This window comes from Vigna unguiculata, chromosome 3, assembly GCF_037176805.1.
Source record: "Vigna unguiculata cultivar grain cowpea cultivar isolate G323 ecotype 2 chromosome 3, ASM3717680v1, whole genome shotgun sequence".
Classification (NCBI taxonomy): Eukaryota; Viridiplantae; Streptophyta; class Magnoliopsida; order Fabales; family Fabaceae; genus Vigna; species Vigna unguiculata.
The window spans coordinates 70,094,298-70,118,773 of NC_140794.1; the positions used below are offsets into that span (position 1 = coordinate 70,094,298).

The 24,476-nt window shown below is 32.8% G+C and overlaps 4 protein-coding genes across 5 annotated transcripts; all 4 read right to left on the reverse strand.

The window, feature by feature from the left end:
• Nucleotides 1-737: 737 nt before the first annotated feature.
• Nucleotides 738-3,554, reverse strand: CLS (cardiolipin synthase). Its single transcript, XM_028059654.2, has 8 exons — nucleotides 3,019-3,554; nucleotides 2,867-2,933; nucleotides 2,671-2,745; nucleotides 2,546-2,597; nucleotides 1,957-2,042; nucleotides 1,801-1,875; nucleotides 1,109-1,203; nucleotides 738-1,032 (listed from the first exon to the last, which is right to left on the reverse strand). The coding sequence occupies exons 1-8, from the start codon at nucleotides 3,456-3,458 to the stop codon at nucleotides 942-944; spliced, it is 981 nt and encodes a 326-aa protein (XP_027915455.2). The 5' UTR covers nucleotides 3,459-3,554; the 3' UTR covers nucleotides 738-941.
• LOC146888041 (uncharacterized) lies at nucleotides 3,346-4,348 on the reverse strand. The gene is made up of 2 exons (XM_085670530.1): nucleotides 3,826-4,348; nucleotides 3,346-3,481 (listed from the first exon to the last, which is right to left on the reverse strand). The coding sequence occupies exon 1, from the start codon at nucleotides 4,227-4,229 to the stop codon at nucleotides 3,894-3,896; it is 336 nt and encodes a 111-aa protein (XP_085526656.1). The 5' UTR covers nucleotides 4,230-4,348; the 3' UTR covers nucleotides 3,346-3,481; nucleotides 3,826-3,893.
• A 3,017-nt stretch (nucleotides 4,349-7,365) lies between these two features.
• LOC114179864 (phospholipase A I-like protein) lies at nucleotides 7,366-16,499 on the reverse strand. Of its 2 annotated transcripts, XM_028066344.2 has the most exons (19): nucleotides 15,576-16,499; nucleotides 14,948-15,095; nucleotides 14,469-14,547; nucleotides 14,235-14,388; nucleotides 13,933-14,142; nucleotides 13,606-13,851; nucleotides 13,356-13,518; nucleotides 13,176-13,268; nucleotides 13,008-13,082; nucleotides 12,783-12,904; nucleotides 11,845-12,006; nucleotides 11,524-11,713; nucleotides 11,273-11,409; nucleotides 10,615-10,753; nucleotides 10,228-10,431; nucleotides 9,670-10,138; nucleotides 9,349-9,565; nucleotides 9,174-9,263; nucleotides 7,366-8,062 (listed from the first exon to the last, which is right to left on the reverse strand). In XM_028066344.2, the coding sequence occupies exons 1-19, from the start codon at nucleotides 16,149-16,151 to the stop codon at nucleotides 7,619-7,621; spliced, it is 3,918 nt and encodes a 1,305-aa protein (XP_027922145.1). In that variant the 5' UTR covers nucleotides 16,152-16,499; the 3' UTR covers nucleotides 7,366-7,618. The 2 variants fall into 2 exon arrangements, with proteins under 2 accessions (XP_027922145.1, XP_027922144.1); XM_028066343.2 differs by having other exon boundaries at nucleotides 13,008-13,268; nucleotides 15,576-16,498.
• A 765-nt stretch (nucleotides 16,500-17,264) lies between these two features.
• Nucleotides 17,265-20,025, reverse strand: LOC114179865 (N6-mAMP deaminase). Its single transcript, XM_028066345.2, has 11 exons — nucleotides 19,839-20,025; nucleotides 19,682-19,752; nucleotides 19,273-19,364; nucleotides 19,115-19,174; nucleotides 18,788-19,027; nucleotides 18,630-18,706; nucleotides 18,474-18,543; nucleotides 18,287-18,400; nucleotides 17,995-18,061; nucleotides 17,759-17,863; nucleotides 17,265-17,685 (listed from the first exon to the last, which is right to left on the reverse strand). The coding sequence occupies exons 1-11, from the start codon at nucleotides 19,913-19,915 to the stop codon at nucleotides 17,564-17,566; spliced, it is 1,095 nt and encodes a 364-aa protein (XP_027922146.2). The 5' UTR covers nucleotides 19,916-20,025; the 3' UTR covers nucleotides 17,265-17,563.
• Between the last annotated feature and the right edge of the window lie 4,451 nt (nucleotides 20,026-24,476).

Consider the following 24,476-nt stretch of genomic DNA (forward strand, 5'->3'; position numbering starts at 1 on the left):
ATTTTTTGTTTTAGTTTGTGAGCCATAATAGAATAAATAAATAATTTGTACAATAATAGCATTATTTTATTTATTTTATTGGCATGTTTTATTATAAATAATTATTTTAATTTAAAAAGTAATTACTTATTAAAGATAAAATTTGCAAGACAGAATAAAATTTGCAAGACAGAATAAACTCCGTAGTACAAATGAAATAAATCGGTTACTAATTAATTCAATTGTTTTATTATAAATCCTATTAAATTTATGTAATAACTAATTTGCGAATTTTAAACGCAGTAAATTCCATCTACTTTATATAATAAAACATATTTTATTATGTATGATTATTTATTCATTGTCATAAAAAAAAATACTATTGAATTATTAATTATCTGACCCAACAAAATTATGGTTGAATGAAGTTAAATTCGATTATAGTAAAAAAAAAACTCAGTCCGATTATACTTAATTAGGTCGAATTTAAAATTATATTAAATTCATCTAGTCCAAACCATTTATACATTTGTCATTAATCCCGTTTATTATAACACTCTTCTATTTTTTAGAAAAATATTTTAATTATCTTTAATATAGTTCTTATTTCGAAAACAATTACCTTTGCTTTTCAAATTCGGCAACTAAGACTTTGTCAAAGCTTTTCAAATTGTTACGATTTATGTTCAGGTTATATAGCATTGTAGCAATGTATGTTCAGGTTATAATTTGGGTTTCAGGTGACTTGATCAGAGAAATTAAAATGACAATGTTTTTTAAACTTTCCTCAAACACAGAATTTCAGAAGGAAAAAAAAAAAGTAACTACAAGAAACACTAATGCTCACTCTTATCAGAAGGCAATATTTGAAAACAGCCTGTGCATTATGGTTATAAATAACTGTGCAATGAGTCCTAGTTCTTGCGGATCCCTCCATCCTTCTGCATTCAATGGAAACTCAACTAGACCGAGTTTGATACTACTGTAAATCTCCTAAAGTATTGTGCTCCATATGCTGCAGTAGTTGCCACTGTTGTTGAAGCCACTAAATAGCTGCACCAGAAAGTTGGAGTTCATATCTGGTATGATTTGCTGAAAGGGAAACATGAAATTCTCACAAGAAGATTACCTCAAATAAGTAATATATGGTTGAGTTTCCTGTGTTCCAAACTCTGGTTGAAGAAGAGCAGCAGCAACTAGTGCTAATTGGAATACTGTATTCACCTGTTCAAATTTGTATTCCTCCTCAAGAAGTATCAAAGATAAAAGAGAACTTTTTACAGGCTCTCCATCATAATTTTACTTCTCTAATCTACTACTAGATAGCATTTTTATTTTCCTTTCTAAAAGCATTTTAGTGAGAGAAGTTTTGCATAGTTAGGGATTAAAGTGAAGGTTTTGTAAAGTCAGAAATTAAAGCTACTCATGCTTAGAAAAGTTTGAGGGTTTAAGGGCGGAATTGGGAATGTAATTTGATTGAGACCATAACAAGCTGAGGGTTTCGTCCTGTAGCTGTTGATAAAAAATATTCAAATTCCTCTAATTGCATGTATAGATATGCTTACACTAATCATCATCATGTTAATAAATCAAACTCCAACATTTGATTCAATTGAAGGAAGGGCTCGGACTCGTTGATCGTGTTAAGAAATAGGCCAAATATTGTAAAATGTTCTGTCTCTGTACATCTCAATCATAACCCTAAATATTTATCAAGGAGAGTAACAGAACAGGCAGGTGATACAACTAGTATACATAAACCAGTCTGCACTTAACACCACATGCACTGTATGATAAGCTCAAAACATCCATCAAGCTTACCTTGCTTAGAAGGAGTGGTTCAACCTTTTGGCGGGCGGTTCCATCAAGGTTAAAAAAATCAAACCAGCTTTTCCACTGAGAGCAACACACAACATCAACATTTTATCTCGATGACTATACAATTTCTTAAGGAAAAAGGAAAAGTTGAGAACATACCTTCCAACCCAAGCTATTTGCTCTTAGAAATACTGCACCCCCAACAAGGAAGACGTCCCGAAACACAACAAGACTAACAACCCCAGCTTCAAAATGAGAAACCAGAATCGATAGTTTTACATAAGACATATGATAATATCTGGGTTCTCGAAACATAAATGGCAGATAATGCAACATGTAATTAAATGAAAATTGCATTTGATTGTCAGCCTCACATTGAAATATGATAAGAAAAAGATCTACAAAAGCTGGCATTCAGAGAGAAATGTGTGCATATCCCTGTCTTAAATAAATAACTGAGGCCAAGGTTTTAAATTGCAATGGTAGCATTTGTTGATATTACAGGAAATTGTGGACAAACAGAGTCAGTGAAGCCACAATTGCTGTTGCGGACACCTAAAATCCTTGACATTGCTTTCAAACTCACAGTAACAGACCCATTTTTAAAACCATGGTCATGTCCTAATGCTATGGTATTTCCAGTTCTATTCTAATCCTGATAAAATCATAAATGCTTAAGCCAACTAGTGTTTAAAAAACCAACCCACAAACAGACAAAAAAACAGAAGTAGCAAGCAGAAGGACTCACGATGCAGTAGATCTTTATGCACCATGGCAAGAGCAACGCAACCAATAAGAACCTGGATTGACGAAAGAAGAACGCCAGATGAAACAAAAACACAAGTGGAAGTGGGAAAAGAGAGTGGAGATTACCTTGTCAGCAAGGGGATCAAGGTAGGAACCCACTACGGAATCTATCTTCATCTTCCGAGCCACGTATCCATCCAGCTACGATCAATTATTAGAATCACACGACAACATAAAGACAAACACGTTTAGCATGTGAACGATAACGTTCAGCTGCAGCATAGCAATTAAAAAGCAAAGAACATTGGTCGTTGATACTCACCCAATCAGTGGCCCCAGAGAGTGCCAACCCTACAATTGCTGGAGTATAGAACTCGTTGGAGATCATCCTGTGTACAAACAAAAAGCCAAACTAAAGCACCCAATAGTGTTTTGAGAAAGAAAACAGAAACGGAAAAAAAAAAATGGAGGTACCATGCGAGAAGAGGACCGGAAAGTAATCGGGAGAAGGATATGAAATTGGGGAGATTGACGAAGCTGTGGAAAAGAGAAGGGTTGGTGGAAATGGAGGGAGCCGGATCAGGGAAGCGGAGAGGGAGAGGAGGAGTGGAGCGAAGCAAATTGAAGGGGTGGACCTTGGGGAAAACGACGGCGTTTTCGTGCAAATAGAGAGGGGTGGCGGATTGAGAGAGTTTCCATGGGGGGCGAGAGAGGAAGAGAGGGCCTGGGCCTGGGCCAGGGCCTGGGCCGGGAGAGAGGAATCTGTTATTGGTTGGGGAGCGGGAGTGGCGGTTGTTGTGGTGAGGCGCGTACCAGGGGAATGCGTATATTGAGGTGAGGAAGGTTCGGGCTTTGGCTCGGGCTTGGGTGTTGTCGGCGAGTATTGCTCTGAGGAACTTGCTGAACAGAACCATTATTGGAACATCTTCCGGTGAAGCTGCGCAAAGACACTGGTCAAGTTTTTGGGTTTTAGATACGCTTAGAATTGGAATATGACGGTCAGATTTTCACAATAACCATTGTTAACTTTTTATTTTTTTACTCTTTACTATGACTTTAACCCCAAACGATTTTCTCCATTAAATAAATATATTCTCACTCCTCCATTTATAATTGTCAAAGTTATTCCGTTTAAATCTACTCATTTATATAGATTTAAAAGAAAAATTTTGTTGAAAAATTTACATTTCTATTTTATTTGAAACTCAAGAACCTGATCTCCAAGTCAGAAAATATTAATGTAGAGAATATTTGGCAACAGAAAGTGAAAATAACATTAACTTGGTTCAAGTTTTGGGTCACTCAAGATACAAGCAGAGAGCAATTCAAGAAAGTAGATTGAGATTGACTCAGAGATGAAAGTTGTTGATATCATCCTTGAGGATCCTGTAGCCATAACCAGGAACCCTGTTCCACTTACTGTTCTCCACCACTTCTGCAACAGAACACATTTTTGGGACAAACACATTGCTACCTCTTCTCTTCCTTCTCTTCCCTGTCATCAGAAACACCCAAAAACTAGGTCTGCAACTGGAATATCCTCTGCTAGAAACCATGTCCACATAATGTGGTTGAGGCCTTTGTGAGTTCCCCAACTCAAATTTGGAGAAGTATTCAATTTCCTTCCTCACAAGGGATCCAATTGTGCCTCTTGTGCCTATAGCAACTGGAGTAGGAGCACTCATTCTTTCTACAAATATGGTTTTTGTGATGGCAGTGACAATGGTTTTAGATATAGTGCATTCAATTCACTGCTTTTGAAATGGATTCATGAATGAGACTTGTAGATGAAGATAGATAGTTGTGGCCATCATATTAAATTTAATTTTAAATCTGTGACAACAACATGCTTTATGAAAAGCATCAAGTCCCATGATTGAAACTTTATAAAGTGAACAGTAACATCAAATTACCTCAACCTCTCTGCAATGAAATCTCACTTTATCCTTTTGACTTCTCCAACTGTATAATAGCTTGCTTCTTATGCACACTATAGTTATATATAAAATTACCGATCATGAAATGTACCAGATTTGGTTTCTGTAATTTGTCCCCTTAAGTTCTTCCGCAATTGCTGTATTGACAAAACTGAAATTTCTGCAGATTCCAAATCAGTGTTTCACTTTTTAGTTTGCAGCAAAAGTAGGTCTTCACTCTCCACCTTTTGTGCCTTGGCTAAAGGAGAGAAGGTTGCTCTTTCATTGTCTTGGTTTTGTGCTTTTTGGGCATGGGGTCTTTCAATTTGCTGTCTTGCTCTTAATTCTTCTGTTTCAAAATCTTTTTTTTTTCTTTTTCAGGTTAAAAATTATAGTCTCATCTAATCACTTTTATTTTATCGTTGAGTGACATACTAACAATAAATTGTTATATTTAAAATTAATACAACTTTTACCGAACAAAATTAATAAATCTAACAACTAATTATGGGAGTTCTTTATTTAATCAAAAAACATGTTTTGTTGGCATTGATGTGATTATTACAGGAGTAAAGAAAAATTGATTATAGTATATTCTTAGATTTATCTAAAAGGAAAAAATGCAAAGAAAGAAGAGTTTGCGTGTATTCCTTTAATGGCATGTGTGAAAAAGAAATTGCAGACATTATAATGAATATTATAAGCACTATCTGTGGCATTATTAAGTATTATATTCTTCAATCATCATCCATTATTTGTTCAAGGACTTATGAAGTCCCTGTATAACTTTAATAGTCTAAGAAATCCTCATTTGTATATATATATATATATCCATTTTTTGGTTTTTTTTGGAAGGAAGAAACAAAATTTAGTTAGTCACAATTTTTTACTGTAATATTGGTAAGATGAATTTTTAAGTTTTTAGTAGAATAGAAAATGACATAAAGTTATATTTATTTTTGTTGTTTTGTCTCATTGTATAAAGACTACATATAATAACAGAGTATAAAAATTTGTAAAATATCGAAATTAAAAATATAGACTAACAAACGTAAAATGAGGTTTTTTCATTCCTTAGTATGTCAGGCTTTCCGGAAGGAAGGAAGGAATGAGTATTGATTTTTTAAAATATTTACTATTTTAATTGGATCTTCAAATTTCTGTAAACGTGTATTTGGGACATCGATTTTTTAAAATTTTTAAAATTGAATTCCGAGACTTGGTTTAAGATGACTTATACCATAAAAAAGAAAACAGAAGAGCATTTCCTAAATTTTACTCCTTTTATAAATGCACACCCAAACCTTAATATTGTTTTGATTGATCTCAAACATCATTCTATATATACAAAGATACCTTTAATTTTTTTTATTTTAAATTGTAATATTTTTATAAATAGACACCTAAAAGATTTACTTTCAATTTTAATCTAATTATTTTTTAAAACTTCTTATTTTTTTTATTAATAGATTTTTTTCTAGTAGTTTCGAATTTTATAATTTTTTTTGTTGGTCAATAATTCATTAATCTTTTTCTTTTGTTTTCTATAATTAATTTTTTACATAACATATAATAAAATAAGATTTTAGAAATAAATGACATAAATCAATTAACAACATGATTTCTTCCTAGAGTTTATTCTTTGGTATCACTTCCAGAGAGTGTTTTAACATGTTTTCAGATCAATGATGAAAAACCATATTAAATGACCTTATAGAATGAATATCACTATAATTTTTTTTCCTATATCAGTGAGCTAATATAAATTTTTAAACATTAATACGATTCACATAAAATAACATAGTTATCTAATATAAAAGTAACAGAATATCCATTAATTAAATTTAATAAGTAGGAGTACAATCTTCCACCAATCAATTAAAATATCAATAATATGGTTTTAAAAATAATTATAATAAAATTATACATTTTTCCTTTTTAAGTCTAAAAAGTAGGATAAATTTATTTATTGCATCTTGGAAGAAAAAATATAATTTAATGAGATGGGATTATTGTGTTTGAAGTTTAAGGGAGATAATTTTGTTTTTGGGATATAGTCTCCTTAATTCATATCCACAGGCTTTAATGTAATTAAGTCTATCAATTTGTATTTTCAGTCCAAAAGTCAGCTTCGTGTTGAACATTGATTGGGTTGTTGTTTAAAGGAACCTGCCTATTCTTGCCTTATATTTAACAAGAAGAAGGGTTTTCGAGATATCTCTATCACTTCATATTTTAGGATCAAGTATTTTGAGGAAAATAGAAATATTGTTGAATTTGTATGTTATTAAGAAGAAGAATGATTTGATAGAAATATTGGAGATGAAAGAATACAAAGTGTAACCGTCTTGAATAAGAGTATATTGTCTTGTCTCTTGTTCTCCCTAACACAACCTCCATCCCAATTTGCAAAATAAAAAGTGCTGATATTGTTGGAAAAATATGAATGGATAGTGAATAAGCCAAAATAACAATAATATAGTCAACAAGTCAAATTAGTTTAAAATTATTTTTTGTTACTCCTAATATATATTTAGATGGAGATTTGACATTATTTATAATTTTTGTTTTGGATATTATGTTAAAATAATATCTTTATTTATAATCAAATACGACAACCAACTTCCATTAAAAAAATTTCATAACAACTTATTTTAATAATTTAAGCAAAGGCATCTCTAAAGTAAATAATAATATATTTATTGCTAAATTTAAAGATTGGATTTTATTTTCAATTACTATCAATGAAATATTTTCTTTTAAATTAAATTAATTAATTAATTACTTAGTCTTTTTATCTATTGATATAGGAACAGTTAATAATGATGGAGGTGCAGGAAGCAAAAGCCGAAATTGATCTCTATTTCTTTTGGGTCTGCGAATATTTGAATGGCTAAAAAAAAAGTATGACAATGTGTGACTATAATACATATAATACGAAGCCCTAATCCTCCTGCAATGTCATTACAGTTACATAGTTACATAGGAAACTGAATAAAATAGCAAGGGATACATACGTAAACCTTTTATGAGCCACAAAACTGGTTATCGACTATAATTTAATAGAACATGATCTAATACAGACTCCGCTACTTATCTTTCCCCCCTCGCTCATCCTTTATTTTCGTCTTTTATTATGTAAGATTAAGTGATCAAAATTATTGTACGCCGGGGAGATGACACACATACCTCATTCTTCTGTACGAGGCAAGAGCATGTTGCAAAGCAACATTGATGCTAGCACCTTCCCTGAACAATGAATCATACAAGTGGCAAACAAAATTTGACAGCTCCTCTTCATCATCGTCCCAAAAAGACAAAGTGCGGTCCCCATATCTCTCGGGGTCACTATCTTCCCAGTCACTTACTGGACTGTTGGGTACGGCCTCATCATCTGCTTCATCCTCTCCAATTTCAAATTTTCCATTTTCCACCGCATTCAACTCTTTGTAACCATCAACATTGCTCGTCTGAGACTCTGGAGGTTCATTTGAAGGACAAACAATAGCTTTGGCACCGGAGTCTAGAAAGGCCTTTATAAGAGCAGCAGTAGGTCCATGTGTCCCTGTGCATATTATGATCCTGTCTCTCCAAGCTCCAACCTAGGTAATTCAAGATACCAGCAAAAGGAGACATAGAAATGAGTTAACAATTCCACGAATATGACAGGATTTGACTACAAATTTCTCTCCTCCATATCCCTACGACACCAGGAAAATTATTGTTGTAGCAGAGAACATGTCATATAAAATACACATATTTCCCCGTAACCCCCTCTGCCCTCCTCTATCCCTCCCTCCATCCGACCAAACACTGTATATATTGAAACAACCAATGAGGGAAAGCATGGCTCCGATTTATATTAAGAACCTATACCAAATGATTACACTGGGAATTGACAACTATGGAGTATACTCCAAAGACAGACCGCAAAAAGGTAAAATGAAGATTATTATAACTTGAACTTTATAGCCTGTTATAATATGTGTATTATTTTATTAGAATATCACACCACTGACTTTTTTATCACGTTATAACTCTGCACTTTATCTTCAAAAAAAATATTCACTCTACAGAAGTTAAATCCATAATTGTGAACTGCTCACTCTTATTCAACCCAATGGCATTACTTATTTCTCTTGATATGATAAAACAATTAAAATGCTTATCCCTTCTTTCACTAATAAAAATAGACACCAATGGCTGTATATGATCTTTAAATTTACAGTGCCTACACAGTTCAGATGCTTCAAAAATAAGCCAAACCTAGTGTCGTGTCACAGTAAAGGTCTAATTCAAATAGTGTGATTGCTCAAAATTCTTCAAGGGAAAAAAAGGGAAATGGACTCTTACTCCCTCCACATATTCATATTCTCCAAAATAAGGCATCATATACAAAACCAGATTGAAGAATCACTCACGAAAGAAAGTCAGCAACAGAAACGAATTAAGCCACATATAAAATGGACCAAGAGCAATACAAGGAGGTGATCATTCTTAGGACATGTACTACACAACTTCTTTCACTGTATAAAAGTGAATCATGTATAATCAAGTGACCAACACCCAATCACCATTCCATATCTTAAAACTCCCGGTCAGATGATGACAGTGAACATTGGGTAACAGCCAATTTGAAAGTTCTTAGCAGTTTGAGTGAAGCTATAAAATGTACATCCAAAGGACAGTAAAGTGGAATCAAAGCACACATACCATCCATCGTACATCCTCAGGAGATAGGTGCATAGAAGGGACAGTTCTACGAAACATATATGAAGCAATTTCTTGATCATCTTCCATAACCTATAGAGAAAAACCTTAAGTTTGTAATAGATATATAAATCTGATCAAAAAATGAATAAGAAAACACCAGGGAAAGAAGATATACTAGGGTTTGACGGCCTAGATATCGGTGGACAATGCCTCCAATTTGAAAATAAGGTTTAAAGGCAACTAAATCAGAAATAGTAGAAATATTTGCCAGGAGATTTGCACCCTTTCTGCGATGGCTCCTCATTGTTGACAACAAACTGAATTTAACATTTTGTAGAAATTTCTCGGCAAGCTCTCCAGGTTCAGCCACCACAAACACATCATTGTGCCAACTAAATATAAGGACAACAGCATCAAGCTTCTATGGGCACAGAAAAAAATAACTAGTGACAGCGAACAGAAATTCATGGAAGAAATTAATCATACTAGTAAATACCTAACTATTGACCCATCAGAGTCGTTTTGAAGAGACAAATGTATAACACCCACTTGTGGCGAATTCTGCAATTTCTCGTGCAATGATTTAATGGGAAAAGAGAGCTGTCTAAGTCCTCGAGGTGACACCGGAGGCGATGCAACTGTTTTTCCCAATTGACCATCCAAACTCAGTGGTGGGACCAGATCAATTCGTCCAATCCTCTGACCAAGATCAGGACTATACATGAGGGGACTTGAAGGGAAGCTTCCTGTAAACAAAGGCGATGCAAATGGAGTTGGGAATGTTGTTGATGGCAATGTCTTTACAATCCCAGACAAACCCTCTACGAGGGACAAACGTATGCCATTACGAGCACAAAATGACTCAAGTTCCCTGGCATGGTGGATCGCTTTTCCAGAATCTGGATTATGTGCAGCTTCAACAAGTAGTACATTACGCCTCCACCCTAAGGTTGGGCCATTGGCTCCTGATAAAATAAAACAGAAGAGCCATAATGTCTAAGGGGATCAATGAATGTGAAATTTTACAGTGAAGACAACATATAATCCACAATACCTTCAAGTGATTCCTTTGTCTTGGGTAATTTTTGTCTCATATTTTCTGACCACTTCTCCTCATGATGGAATGGAAGGAGTAACCTCTCACACGCATTTTCAAATGCTTGATGATTCTTTTGTATATACTCTTCAACTGCAGATTCCAACTTTAGCCAGTTAGTTGGATCTGTCTCATCAAGTTCCATATCACAACGTTCATCAACTGCAAGGAAAGACACCAAGAACACTAATTGAGAATTGAAGTTCTTTCCAAGAATATCTAACAAAGAAAATAAATGGAGCTAAAATTTAAAGAAAATAGGAAATTACTGAAAATTGAATCAAACAGAATTTAAAGGCAAAGAAAGATTCTTCATTCCCGAACTCAAAATCATAAACAATATACCTGGATTGAAACGAAAATATTGTATCTCAGGAAGCATAGGTAACAATGTACTTAAAGCTTCCTCCACCCGATCAACAGAACATGAACTTTCAATCAATACCTGCCCCGTATCCAGATACCGCCAACCTCCTTTTCGTGGCTACAGAAGTATTAATGTACAACAGTAAAAAAATTAACTTACAAACTTTGGTAGTCAGCGAGACATCTCCAAAAATAAAAATTACTTATCACATTTATTAGAGTATATGGATTATGCAAATATCCAAAATTATCTAGTCATAACTTAGATTCTCGTCTAGAATAAGTTTCCTATTTCTGCATTTTAAGATAAGTTAACACATTTCCTTACCATGATTTATTTTTCTAATTAGTTAGGATTATGATCAGTATAAATAAGGGCTAGTACTTTAAATTTATAAACACGTCAAAAAATTGTGAAAGATCATAGTTAATATCAATACAGTATCTCATTCTCTTATATCACTATACCTCCTTCTATACTCAAAATTCCATAATTTCAATATCATTTTTTTTTAATATCATATTTACAGACCTGTGAAACAAGGGTTAGAATGAATAACTATCCAAACCCTTGATCTTCTTTTCCAAACACAGAATATTATTGTAGAGCAGAATTAAAACTGAGAAGATTACCTACCCTAGTTCGAACAGAACCGCATCCTACTGAAACCAGACAGTCAATTTTTGTGTCAGGCCACAGAAGTTGTGCTTCTCTTATGGCAAAAATTGTAGGATTGTTTGCCACTATTGCACCATCTTGCCAGCGATTAAGATCTTAAGGTACGTTGGAGCATGAAAGCAAATACATGTCAAAACAGTACAGAAATAGAAATAACTAAGACTTAAATACAGCAAATTTGATGCAAACAACAGCAGACAAATCAGTACCATCTGAGAAATCGTCTAGATAATATGGAGCAGCAGACGATGCTCTGATGGCCTTCCATACTTGATGCTTACAGCTTCCAATGAAAGCACTGCGCCTATAGCCAACCTGTTCACCTACAGTCGATGATAATACATTGATCCCTGAACCATCTGATGTTGTAAGAGCAACCTCAGGTGTTCCAGCAGGGTACTGCATTATAGATAGTAACAACATAAAGGCAGAGAGGAACAGAGAATTACACGTCATAAATAAAACCGCATAAAGAACAATGAACAAATGTGTTTTAACAGAATTTATAAACAACAACAAAAAATATGAACCTGATAATTGCGGAATATGAAAGGCTGTGCAGGCATCATGCTCACCAAGGTTGATACAACAAAGACTTTGGGTACATTTTTCACAGCAGAATCTATCATTAGATCTCCATCCTCATCAGCACACATTTCCTTCAATAGCCTCTCAAACTGTTCTGCACTGTGCTGCAAGTTAACAAGTCATAACACTCATCTTAGGTCAGAGAAAAATTACATACTTATACCATATCTTTGTCAAAATAACTAAAAGATCACAGAAAATTATATCTTTGTCAAAATTATATGTGTATTAGCAAGTGTTGGCAGGATATGCTAACGAACACCCACTTGTTTTTCAGAAGGAATGTGTTAGCAAACTAAGTACAGTTTACCTTAAAATATGCCGGGGTGTAACATTGATAACAGACTCTTATTAAAAATAACTGGGTGTATATTATGAGTCCCTATATAAGTCTGGGCGGGGAGGAGGATTCACTAATTTATACCCACTTGATTTTGAATGAATAAATTAGCAACCTACACCTTGGATATATTTTAAGAAATTTAAGTTATAGTTTGCTAACTTCATTTAAAAACAAAGTGGGTGTCAGCTAGTGAACCTCATGTATTTAATAACTTACATCCACTTGTTTTTCTAGAAAGAGTAAGGCGGAAGTCGCAATAATTTATTTACTTACTCCTAAGATTTGGTGAGTGAAAGTTGTCAAATGCCTATTATATACATATGACAAGTAAATGTCAATGCTAACATTTGGTTTGGTTCCCCCATGTTTTTTGTTTCTTCGTTTTTTTTTTTTTAATAAATTTTCATGTAATGACAAATGATAGATGTCCTTTAGGGCATTAGTATAGCTGAAATGCCAAAGTACATAGTGATACCTAACATGAGTTTTATTAAACAAAAGTGTTAATGCAACAACATAAAGGAAAGAAATACATACTTTTGATCCATGAACAACAACCCTAAAGCTCTGTGATGAACTTTTATAAAGTTGATCCAATTTTTCTCGCCAAGTAGCAGCTTCATTGTCCTTGGGAACAGAGTCAGCGAAAACAAGCTTCCCTGATGCCAATTGTTTTGAATCAGTTCATCTAGAATTGTAAAAGTATGCAGATTGATAGAGAATAAATAAATGACATATACCATTCCTAAGCAACATCCTTACCGAGATTTTTGTATATATCTTCACATTCTTCCAAAGTCATTAACTTGATCCCAAGTGCAACAGCTAGCATTCCTCCTGTTGAAGTGCCGCAAATTAAATCAAACAACTCGTGTATTCGTTTTCCAGATCCCTTTTCAATTTCCTTTAGCATTTGTACAGTTGCTAGACCTTTCATTCCACCTCCATCCATTGCAAGTATGCGTAGTCCCTGCTTTGCCACTTGTCTCCCTTTAATTGCGCGCCTCAGGTTTTCATTTTCTCCTACAAAAGAAAAAAATGAAGAAGCCCATTCAGTGATCAAGACAAAACATCATAAGAAACAAAAGAATTTTATATACAAAGACAAACCAAGAATTGCCAAAGCACGAGCAGCAGCTTTATAAACACGTGGCTCAGTTGCAACAGTCAGGCGCAAGAGAAGTTCCCGTAAGCTTTCAGAAGTAACAAGTATGCGACGATTTTCCAGACAGAAGGCTAAATTCCCAACAGCTAACAAAGCTAGTCTTTGTACCTAATAGAAGGACAAACCTAAAACTTAAAGGACTACGCAATACAAGGAATCAATTAAATCATTATCTATGAAAAGAAACTAACTTGCCTCTGGATCTTTATGAGCACATAAGTTTTTCAATGATTTTAAAATATCCTTGGTCAACATCTTCTCAGCCACACTATCAGAAGTGAAAGCCAACTTGACCACAACTTGCAATACAGATATTACCTCTTCCAGACCACTAGATTTCAGAACTGTTCTAATTGGTTGCATGATGTCTGCTTTCATCAGATGCAATGCTACGGAATCACCAGATGCAAGGGATGAAAGAGCAGAGCAGGCTTGTTCAACCTGTAAAATATTAAGGACAATCACCAAATAGCAGCAGAAAAGGTTTTAAAAATTGTGATATCTAGACCCAGTAAAACATACCACATGACTGTTGTCACTACTTATCATGCTTATAAGTTGTCGCACTGCATTCTCATCTTTACCTATAAAGGCTCTATTTCCTTCGTCTTGCATTATCTTTCCCAGTGCAGATGCTAGTAAAGGATGATGACAAGAAGAAAAGCGGAATATAAGAGAGAAGAAGGCACTGAGTCTATGCCTAGAAGCACCAAAATAAGAACTGTTTTCCATCTGTACTGACAAGAAAAAACATGTTTAATTGAATGTGATAGGTTTTAAAAGGATAATGTGAGAAGTAGTTTAGTTAGTTTGTAAAGAGGTACCTCTATTTGCACGTTCACCGATCTCAAATTTTCATCTGCGACAATCCTAATATTTGCAAGAGAAAGGTGGCGAAGTTTATGGAGGGGCAAAATTTCAGGAAGAAACTCAAGAGGATTTCCAAATAGCCTAAGAACCCGTAGTTCAGCCATAGCCCTGCCATGAATGGTAACAATAAGACCAGAGGAATACGTGGAGTCTAGACTAGTTTATACAAAATCCTCTAAACCAAAAACCTGAAGTCAAGAAGTGGCCTAACAAGCTTGTTATGTTCCAGTGACAACTCCACCAACTGCATACACTGTCTCAGTTCCGCTGCTCAAAGAAATAAAAATCAGATACAAGGACTTATTTTATAAGAAACACTAATCTTAGTATCAGTTACTTAAGGAAATATCCCAAGTGTAGATACTGCACGGTTGAACATTGGGTGTGTTCCCCAACTCCATAAGGTTAAACAAGTATGCTGGTGCAGTAAATGGGGCTAGACTTCCCGTACCCAATGCAATCTTGTTTTCTAAGTTTTGTGTTAAGTTTGGAAGCTGCAAGTAATCTAACATTACTCATTACTTTCAAGTAGATCTATCTGAAAATGTTTACTCAGTATACTTATATATTAGAGGATATACAAATATTTCCACCACTGCTAGGCACACTTGAACACATTTAGTTTACTTCTATCATCTATGGTAGTAGTCAAACAATGAAAGCTTACCAGGCACCGAGACAACCATGTTGCTGTCAACCCTGAGCACTTTTAAGCTTCTTAGCACACCAAGCTCAGGCGGCAAAACACTTAGCCTGTTGTTATCAAGATAGAGTTTCTCAAGGTGGGGCAATAGTGTAAGCTCCACTGGAAATACCTGTACATAGTAACAACGTGCTCAAAACATCCCCGATCCAACTCAATGACATTTGACTTCAACTCCACCACAATTAAAAAATACAAAGCACTTCCTGAGCACCAAGGAGGGAAAAAGCAAGGCAAGAAAACATAATAATACAATACATGCAAGTGTATTTTTAGATGCTACTTGAATTCAGAAGTACTTTTGTTTCCAAAGAAACAAATTCTTCCTTCTTTATTTTGTACCTTGAAATTCGGGATCATGAATTAGAATTTACAAATGCATGTTCCTAACTTTTATCCAACGATAGCCTAAATCTTTCATATGTTACCATAGAATATAGCAGAGATCAAATGAAATCACTGATTAACTCTTCCAATTTCGGAAACTACACATATCACACAAACAACCAGCAGATTCAAGAAATTCACTTGTCTTGGCACAAGGTATAAACCACAGGAGTGAGAGTTCCATCAAAGAGTAAGCAACACTCACCGACAAGCCACAGCCACAGAGGCTTAGCACAGAGAGACTGGTCCAGTGGTTGCCGGAGCCGGCAACGGCGGCATCTGCAGCGACTGGCGGAGACGACGGCGGCGTCGGGGACGGCAAATCAGAGCGCAACAAGCGTATCAAAACGCCAGTGCCGTCGCTCTGCTGACCGGAGGCAACAACTTTGCTCATTGTGACCGCTCTGAGAGGCTCTCGTCGCTTGACAACCTTCATTTCCAAATCCACCACGTTCTCATCTTCGTCCCGAGGCGAGAGCTCAACCACCACCGTGTCCTGCGGCATCGGCAGCGCCACCATCAGCTGCGATTGAAGCTTCAACGCCACCTGATCCTCGTCCTCCGAAGCCGACCAATCCAATTCAATGCGAAACCCGAGGTCCTGATCCTGCGAGATGATTGAGGAAGTGGAAGCGGATGAAGACAACGAAGAAGTGGAGGAGGAGGAGGACCGGGAAGAGGATGAGGTGCGAGCGATATTCTCCGGCGGATCGTCGGTGCCATAGCTGAGAGTGAGGTGGAAGATCTCCGAAGGTCTCTTCCAACCCAAACCCCAAGACATTGTCGATTTTGGATCGAGAATTCACGATTCAGTTACGTAGTCACATTGAATTGTTGAGAATGACCTCTACGTTACGGTGCCGCATTCGGATCCGAATCGGATCGTGCGGTTGAATGTTGAATGCTGAATGATGAATGATGAATGCTGATTGATGTTTCAACAAATACCGGAAAACAGAATAATGTAATCAGCTTTAGCGCACACTAACTCAGAAGACGAACCCAAGCTGTGTTACCCGTCAACCCAAATACGCACCTATCCCATCAAATTCAGTGTTCTTTCTTTCTTTCCTTATTTCTTTTCTTAAAAGAAAAGGAAAAAGAAAGAAAGACACTGTTTTGGACAAATAAATGCTACGCATTAGTTAACGTTTGATTTTCAAGAATGTTCGATATTTATTATTTATTTATTTATTTTATATTACTGCAATTACAATATTTCGTAGATGTCGAGTTTGAAAAATATATTAGTTTATAAAATATTAAATTATTGAACGTAGGCAATAAGGCTGTTGAACTTTAATTTGGGTTAGAATTGCATTTTTTTAGTACATTTAAAGAAAGAAACCTTGGCCGGCTATTTGGTAGAAGATTCAAAAAGAACTTAACTAACTGGTTTCAAGATGAAAATGCATACAAAGCATTATTTTGCAGTGAAGTGGTGAGAAAAGTCTTATTTGAAATTTTGTAGATTTTATTTGGTTGAAGAAAATTATTAGTAGCGACTTAGGTTTAAGGGCTTGGATTCCCAAAAAAAGAATAGTTTTTATTATTTGTTTTTTTTTAAGTCTATCATTGGTGTAAAATGTTCTCGTTATCCTTGAATATCATAAGGCATATTATTAACGAATTTTTACACCCTATTGATGCATTCAAAAATTCGAAATCAAATTATTGATTTTAAAACTTATTTTTTCTGAACAACTTCAACTGTGACAAGCATATGTTTTTCCAAATAAGTTCAACACGACATGTCACGACTTTGACCATACTTAAGCATTCTTCCGCTAATGAAGGATTAAAAGCCGTGTGATTAGAAATTAACCAGAACTCTAGCGGTCAGAGTTTGGTATAGTGTTAGATATTTAGTTACTTAAACATAAAACACTATACATTTACGGAAATAAATGCAAACTTAATAATGATCATGAATCTAATGAAGTCCAAAAGATGCCGTGAGGGAGAAAAATCATAGTAGTCAATTTATGTTACCTTTCACATATGCCTATCTATCAACTTAACAGACAAGGTGGATTAATGCCTAAACTGTTTGGATTGAAGCCTCCAAAAAGGTATTTTGTTCAGTTGTCATGGTGGACTAGTTCATAGCCGCCCATTATTCCAACTGGTCAAATATAAAATTGGCTCAGAGGAGAGTCACTTCATCAACATATACCTAATAACATGACTATATCACCTCAGACTCTTAGCTTCTGATGCAAAAGTTTTTCTTAAAACCTCCTTCACTACATTATCTGCAAATATAAACTCGATGGAGTTCTTTGATAGCTCAAACATTTCCTTCTGTCCAAGGCCTAGATATTAGGCAAACCAAAAAACAGTCAGCAGAAACCTTACCAAATGTGGAAGACAAAATTGAAACCTTACCAAATGTGGAAGCAGCAATCTTATATTCGCGGGTGAGACTGGTAGAAAATACGCCCGAGTCATCAGTACACAGAACTAAAGGATGCTTTGCATTGTATAAATCAACTGCATGAACAAACGCATCGTGGTAAGAGAGGTTGCCAAAAGTTGATTCCATAAAATCTCTTTAAAGTTGGACAAACACTAAGTTTCTTTTAGTTATCATCATCAACTTCAAAAATAAACAAATATCCTACCAAAATGATGTGCATCTATAGTTGGAACAGACAGTGTTCTAATGTTTGATGTCAAACAAATTTCAACCTGAAAATGAAATGAAAAACATGATGGATAAGTCATCTGTTTATAAGTTGTATAAAAAGACTGTATAATACAAATAATTCAAACTTAGCAGCAATCAGAAGCCCTGAAGGGGTAACCTTTTAATTGATTGAATACCAACAAATACATGTGGTTGTAACACTTAAACCATGACACTCTACCATTTTTGTTGCTTTAACATTAATATAACTAAAGTAACGGTCTAACCGGAATGTTAGACGACTTCAGCTTTCTCCAGTGTTCTTCCTCGAAGAAACAGGCATGTCCAATCCTCTGCGGAAGAAAGTCAAGCATATTGTGTATCTCCTTGGAATTTGATACCTGCAAACACAGTCAGAAAGAAAAAACTGCCAGAGAAACACCAGGTAAAAGGTACAAAGAAAAGATTAATCACCTCTCCACAATGAAGAGTTATATAAAGACCTTGTTGTCGGGCAAACGTCAATGCTGGCAGATATGTACTCCTACAAAAGATAAGACTGGTTCTAGCACCAATTTTTAAAACTTCAAATAAATCACTTCACTAGAGTCCAAGATCAATCTCATATACCATTCACCAACAGCTGGATTCCCAGAAAGGTCAATTCCAACAACACCGAAACGCCTCATTTCCAGTGCAAGCATGACCTGCAGCAGATAAATAAAGTGCTCCAAGTTAGTAACAAACAGACTTTACTTTGGCCAAAATAAATCTGCATAGAATCTCACCGTTTCCATTGCTGCTTCTGTTGTCTCCCTACGATCAATGCTCAAGAGAAGCCTAACAAATATTTTTTTTCTAGTGTTTCCATTACATTTATCACTCGCATCTGAGAGTACAGGGCTTGAAAGATTCACAGGCTCCTCGCTATTAGGAATGAAAGCCACATCTACTGAACTGACAGCTCTTAGACCCTCCAGAACAGCTTCCACGTAAGAACGTTTGCTCATTCCTAGGGAATCATTTTTCTACACATAATTACGAAAACGCTTTCCTCATCCAGTCTATGAAACAAGAACAAACAAAATAACCAAACTAGCTCCACATGTTGTTACCTTTGGTGTGGTTCTCAGCTCCAGATATACAACATTCTCAGATGCAAAATCTTCAACAACCTGCTTGTATAAGTTGCTTGCATAAATGTAAAAGCAAAAAAGAAAATGGAATAATACAATACAGATGGTAGGTAGTGGGCACGAAGACAGTAACATACCTCTTTGGTAATTCTGGTAATACTCGAGTGATCGGTCGTAACAATGTGGATTAAGTCAAACAACTTGAATACCTCACTTAATGAACGATCATCTGTATTTAAATAACCGTAATCAAATCCAAGCTTTAAAACACAAATATGGGTATATATGGGGCTAAGTCCTGCTTGCAGCAGATTAAAAATAAAAATAAAAAATCAGGAACAGTCCATAAATTAAAAAATTTTGAATCTCTGGTTGTACCCCTTTTGCCTTTTTCATTCTGATATTCTTTTTCCTCTTTTATTGTCATGAATTTCGTACCCTTAAGAAAAATGAGGAACGCAGCAAGAAAACAACTTAAACGTGGAAGTGCAATTGGAAGTTAACATGAAGCACAAGAAGGATGTAGGAGAAGATAAAGGGGCATACTTTTAAGGATAACATGCTCGACCTGGGAGAAATCTATGAGACCCTTGTCACCCAAAGCTCTAGCGAGGTCTCTGTGGAAGAAAAATGGAAAATTTCAGAATGTTGGAGAATGGGAAAAGGCATAAAGAGTAAATGAAAATAAAAGAAAAGAAGTTACAGAAGTGTTAAGTCTCTGATGGATCCATTGAGGTGAGCATGTAGTTCTATCTTTGGCATTGAGACGCACCACTCCATTTCTCTCACTCAGCACTGGGGGAGTACCCTAGTAAATTAACTCTCACTTACCTGTATCTAATTGGTCGAAGTTCATCCTTCACATTTTCAAATATTAAAGGTTAAATCATTACATATCCCCATTTTTCTAGCGTCTCCATTTTTTAGTGAAAACTTAAGTAGGTTTTTCATCGGCACGTATTGATTTTTTCGATTTTTTTAATTTTTATTTTATTTTTTAAAATTTATTTTTAAATTTTTTAAGTTTTTTATAATTTAAAAAAAAAAAATTGTCAAGTGTCAATCTAATGTCACATGGTAGAGACGGTGTGATGTGGCAATGACAGTGCCACGTGTTATTATTAGATGTGAAAAGTCTCCATGTAATTTCTATATTTGTTATTTTGTCTCAATTTTGTCCCAATTTTTTTAAATTGAATCAATTGCATCCTTATATCAAATTTAATTTTTATATCAATTTTACAATGATATTCTTATTATAATTGATATTTTTAACAAAATTAAGTTTATTTAAAATTATATATTTGAATTTATAAAGTTTTTATTTTTAAAGCAACCCTAACATTTATCTATAAATTATAAATTATAGATATATAAATATTTAAAACAAAATTTAAATAAATATCAGTGCAAAATATATATTTAAATAAACTTAATTTTGTTAAAAATATCAATTATAATAAAAATACAATTGTAAATTTATATAAAAATTAAATTTGATATAGGGATGCAATTGAATCAGTTTTAAAAAAATTGAAACCAAATTGAGACAAAATAATAAATACAGGGACTACATTGAGACTTTTCACATCCAATACACGTGACAATTTTAAATTTTTTTAAAATTTAAAAAAATTTAAAAAAAAATTAAAAAAAAATCAAAAGAATCATGTGCTGACACGTGGCACATAATTAATGCAACTAATGGACAAAAACTGATTGCAACAAATTTTCTAAAATAGAAACTCAATTTAGTGAAATAAAAATGGAGACCTACTTGAAATTTCCTTACACAAATGAAACCTCTGGAATGATTTAACCAATATTAAACCATCCAATTCATCTCTCTCGAATCAAGTATTCAATAAGTTGTTTAACTCAAAAAAAAAAAAAAATAACTGTTGATCTGTTAAACATATTATATTTAAATAAATAAAAGTACTTTTCAAATAACTAAATTAGACAAACACATAAACTTAATTTATTAAAATAACTACTTATTTTTGAAAAGTAAACACAAAACATTAGTCTAATGATATGTGTTATTAAGTTTAGAAAATAATTTAAAGGATTTTTCAATATTTGTCAAAATTAGTTAGTATATTTTACAATAATTGAGATTATTTATATTTTTTATTTTCGAAATTAAATAAGAAAGAAAAGTAATACTTTAAGATTTAATGTTTTTCTAATATGAGATAAAAAGAATATAAGAGATAATATTGTTCGAATCAGATATAGTTTTTGTACAGGGAGAAGTCTTTATTTGAATAAAGATTTACATATTGTTTAAAATACCTGTAATGTAATAAAAAATGAAAAACACAAGTGAATATTTTATTTTAAATGACGTCTGAGCTACAAAAATGGAAACACAGTTTGCGAAATGCCGCCATAACTTTTTTTATATTTTTTATAAATACTAAGCTTATGTTTTGAATGGAGTAAATTTGAGTGAATTTAAGAAAAACAAAATAATAATAATAATTTTGTTATTTAAATTAAAGAAAAGATTATAAGATTTAAATGAGAATGAAAAAAAAAAGTTTATGGGTATTAGTAAGTAATGTGATAAATTGAAAAAGAATAATTAAATTGGTAAAAAAATAAAATTATTAGTGTACTTGTATATATAAAATTATTTTAAATTAAATTAATAATAGTGTATATTATATTATATCAAAATATCAATTATTATTTAAACTAGAAAAAATATATTTATAAAAACATGATTTTTAGAAATTAAGATGGAATACAAATTTTTAGATTAGTTTAAAAATAATTAAGTAATAATTTGACATTATGAAATTATTTTAAATGAATATGTGTTAGTTTAAAATTAATATAGATTAAATAGAGTAATTTTGTTAAAAAAATTATACAAATAATTTAAATTGAAAATTACATATTTGAGATAAAATTTCAATACATTCAAAATGTAAAAAGAGTGTAAAAGTGAAAAATTGAAAAAATATAAAGATAAAATGGTAATTGCAGTAGGAGATCTCTAGTGTTCCAGTCAAATCTTATCATTCTAGAAGATTTTATTCTCTCCCCACTCTTCCAAATTTGTGTATGCAAATTAGCTTAAATCAATAGATAAAATGATAATTGCACCAAAAAGAGTCTAAAACTGAAAAATTGAAAAAAGTATAAAGATAAAATGATAGTTGCCTTGAAATTACTTGGTTTTTCACTTAAATCTTTTCATTCTAGAAAAGATTGGTCTCTCTTCCATTCCTCCAAATTTATCTTTACTAATCAACTCAAATCAATATATTCAAACATCACACTCACCTTCATTTCCATCCTCTTCTACGATAAATAAGCAAAAATAAACAAAAAAGTTAAGTGAATTTTCTTATTACACATAACTTACTTATACTTTCTAAACTTAAAAATTATTGCGTGATAGTTATTTCATACTTTTACATCTAAATTCGAAACACAATTTAAAGATATAAAAGATATATTCTTTGACTAATCATTTCTCATTTTTATAAGGAAAAATGGTTGATACTCTAAACTTTATCAGCTCTTGTGTTCATGATTGAGAGGATATTTCCACCATTCTTGATGGTTTACCTAATAAATATAATTCTATTGTTAATAAGTTAAAAAATTGCTGATTAATATTAGACTTCCCTGACAACTCTAGAACGAAGACTAGAAAGGTAAAAGAAAGAATAACGAGATGACCTTTTGGTGCATAATTAACAAACTAATTTTTTACATATTCAAAAGAATATAACCAGTTTGAAAAAAAAAATAATAAAAAGACTAGAAAGGTAAAAGAAAGAATTAAGAGATGACCTTGCGGTGTATAATTTACAAACTAATTTTTTACATATCCAAGAGAAATTGAGTAGAAAAAAAAATGATAAAGTTTCAAAGTCAAGGAAAAAAAACTAATTTCAAAGTAGGAAATTTCAAAGATCGTAATAAATGTTTTAGAAAATAAAAATCACAATGAACCATAATGTCTGGTATGTGACAACATGGGCTTAAAATTGTTGATCTTTTTGAGAGAAAATAATTACACCGATTTTATAAGTTTTCATTTTTTATTATTTGCGTTAAACTTTCTCAATTTTATTTAATATGAATTTAGATTTATACTTAATCTTCAACAATAATATTATCATAGATATAATTCTTGTTATAAAAAAAATGTCCAATCTAATACTCCATCTTCATATTCTAAAAGTCACGATATTATATTATATTATATTATATTATATTATATTATATTATATTATATATATATATATATATATATATATAAAATTCAATTTCACAGTAGAATATTTATACATCTATAACTATAACACTCTTTATATTTGTGATTATATCTAATATAATGTTACAAAGTTAAAAATAATCAATGACTAATCTTCTTTCTAAGGGGTCTGTTCATTTGAAGAGATGAGTTTGAGAGAGAAAGAATGTGGATGGTTTTGAGTGAGTATGAGAGTGAATTGTGTGTTATTTTTTTAAAAGGGATTTAGAGATGATTGTAAGTGAATTTGAGAGTAATTTGATTGATGTGATAGTTAAAAAAAATATTTTAATAAATATAAAAGATAAATTACTATATTACCCTTCATTTAATTAGTATTTATATGAGTTTATATTATTGTTATATTATTATTTAATTTTATTATTAATATAATTATTATTTTATTTATTATTATTATTATTATTATTATTATTATACTTCTTTCTACTGATTTCTTTTCATTTTTGCATTTCATACTATTTACACATAATTCCAATATAATTTCAAATGATAACATGACATTTAAGTAAAATAGATTTTATGAACTGTAAATACCATTCAATCTCTGAATTTGGGCGAGGATTCATCATATCCTCAATCTCTTAAATCCACTCTTTCAAACCTTGACAAATTAGCGCAAATGAACAAAGAAAATCATCGTCTTTCCATCCGCTGAAAAATCCATTCTTGAAAGTGAACATAGCCTAAGTAACATTGGTTAATCCTTTTTCTTTCTCTTTCTAAACAAATTATTACATGTTCATGGATACCAAGAATTTGTTTAGTTTGCTAAGAAAAAACATAAAGGTATGTTTAGTGCTACATATTGCAAATATATTTGAATTTTATAATACAACATAAGTTTCAAATCGGTCATCCTTTACATAATTTAAGAAAATGGTTGAAAATGAAGTTGATTTAAAAATAAAATGGAGAAAAGTTCTTGGTGTGTGACATGGTGTGTGAATTAGGTAATGCATTTTATGATAAATGTATGTGTTATATAAGAAGATTAGGTAGTGGGAGAAAAGAAGAAAAAAGAAATTGATATTTGGTGGGAAT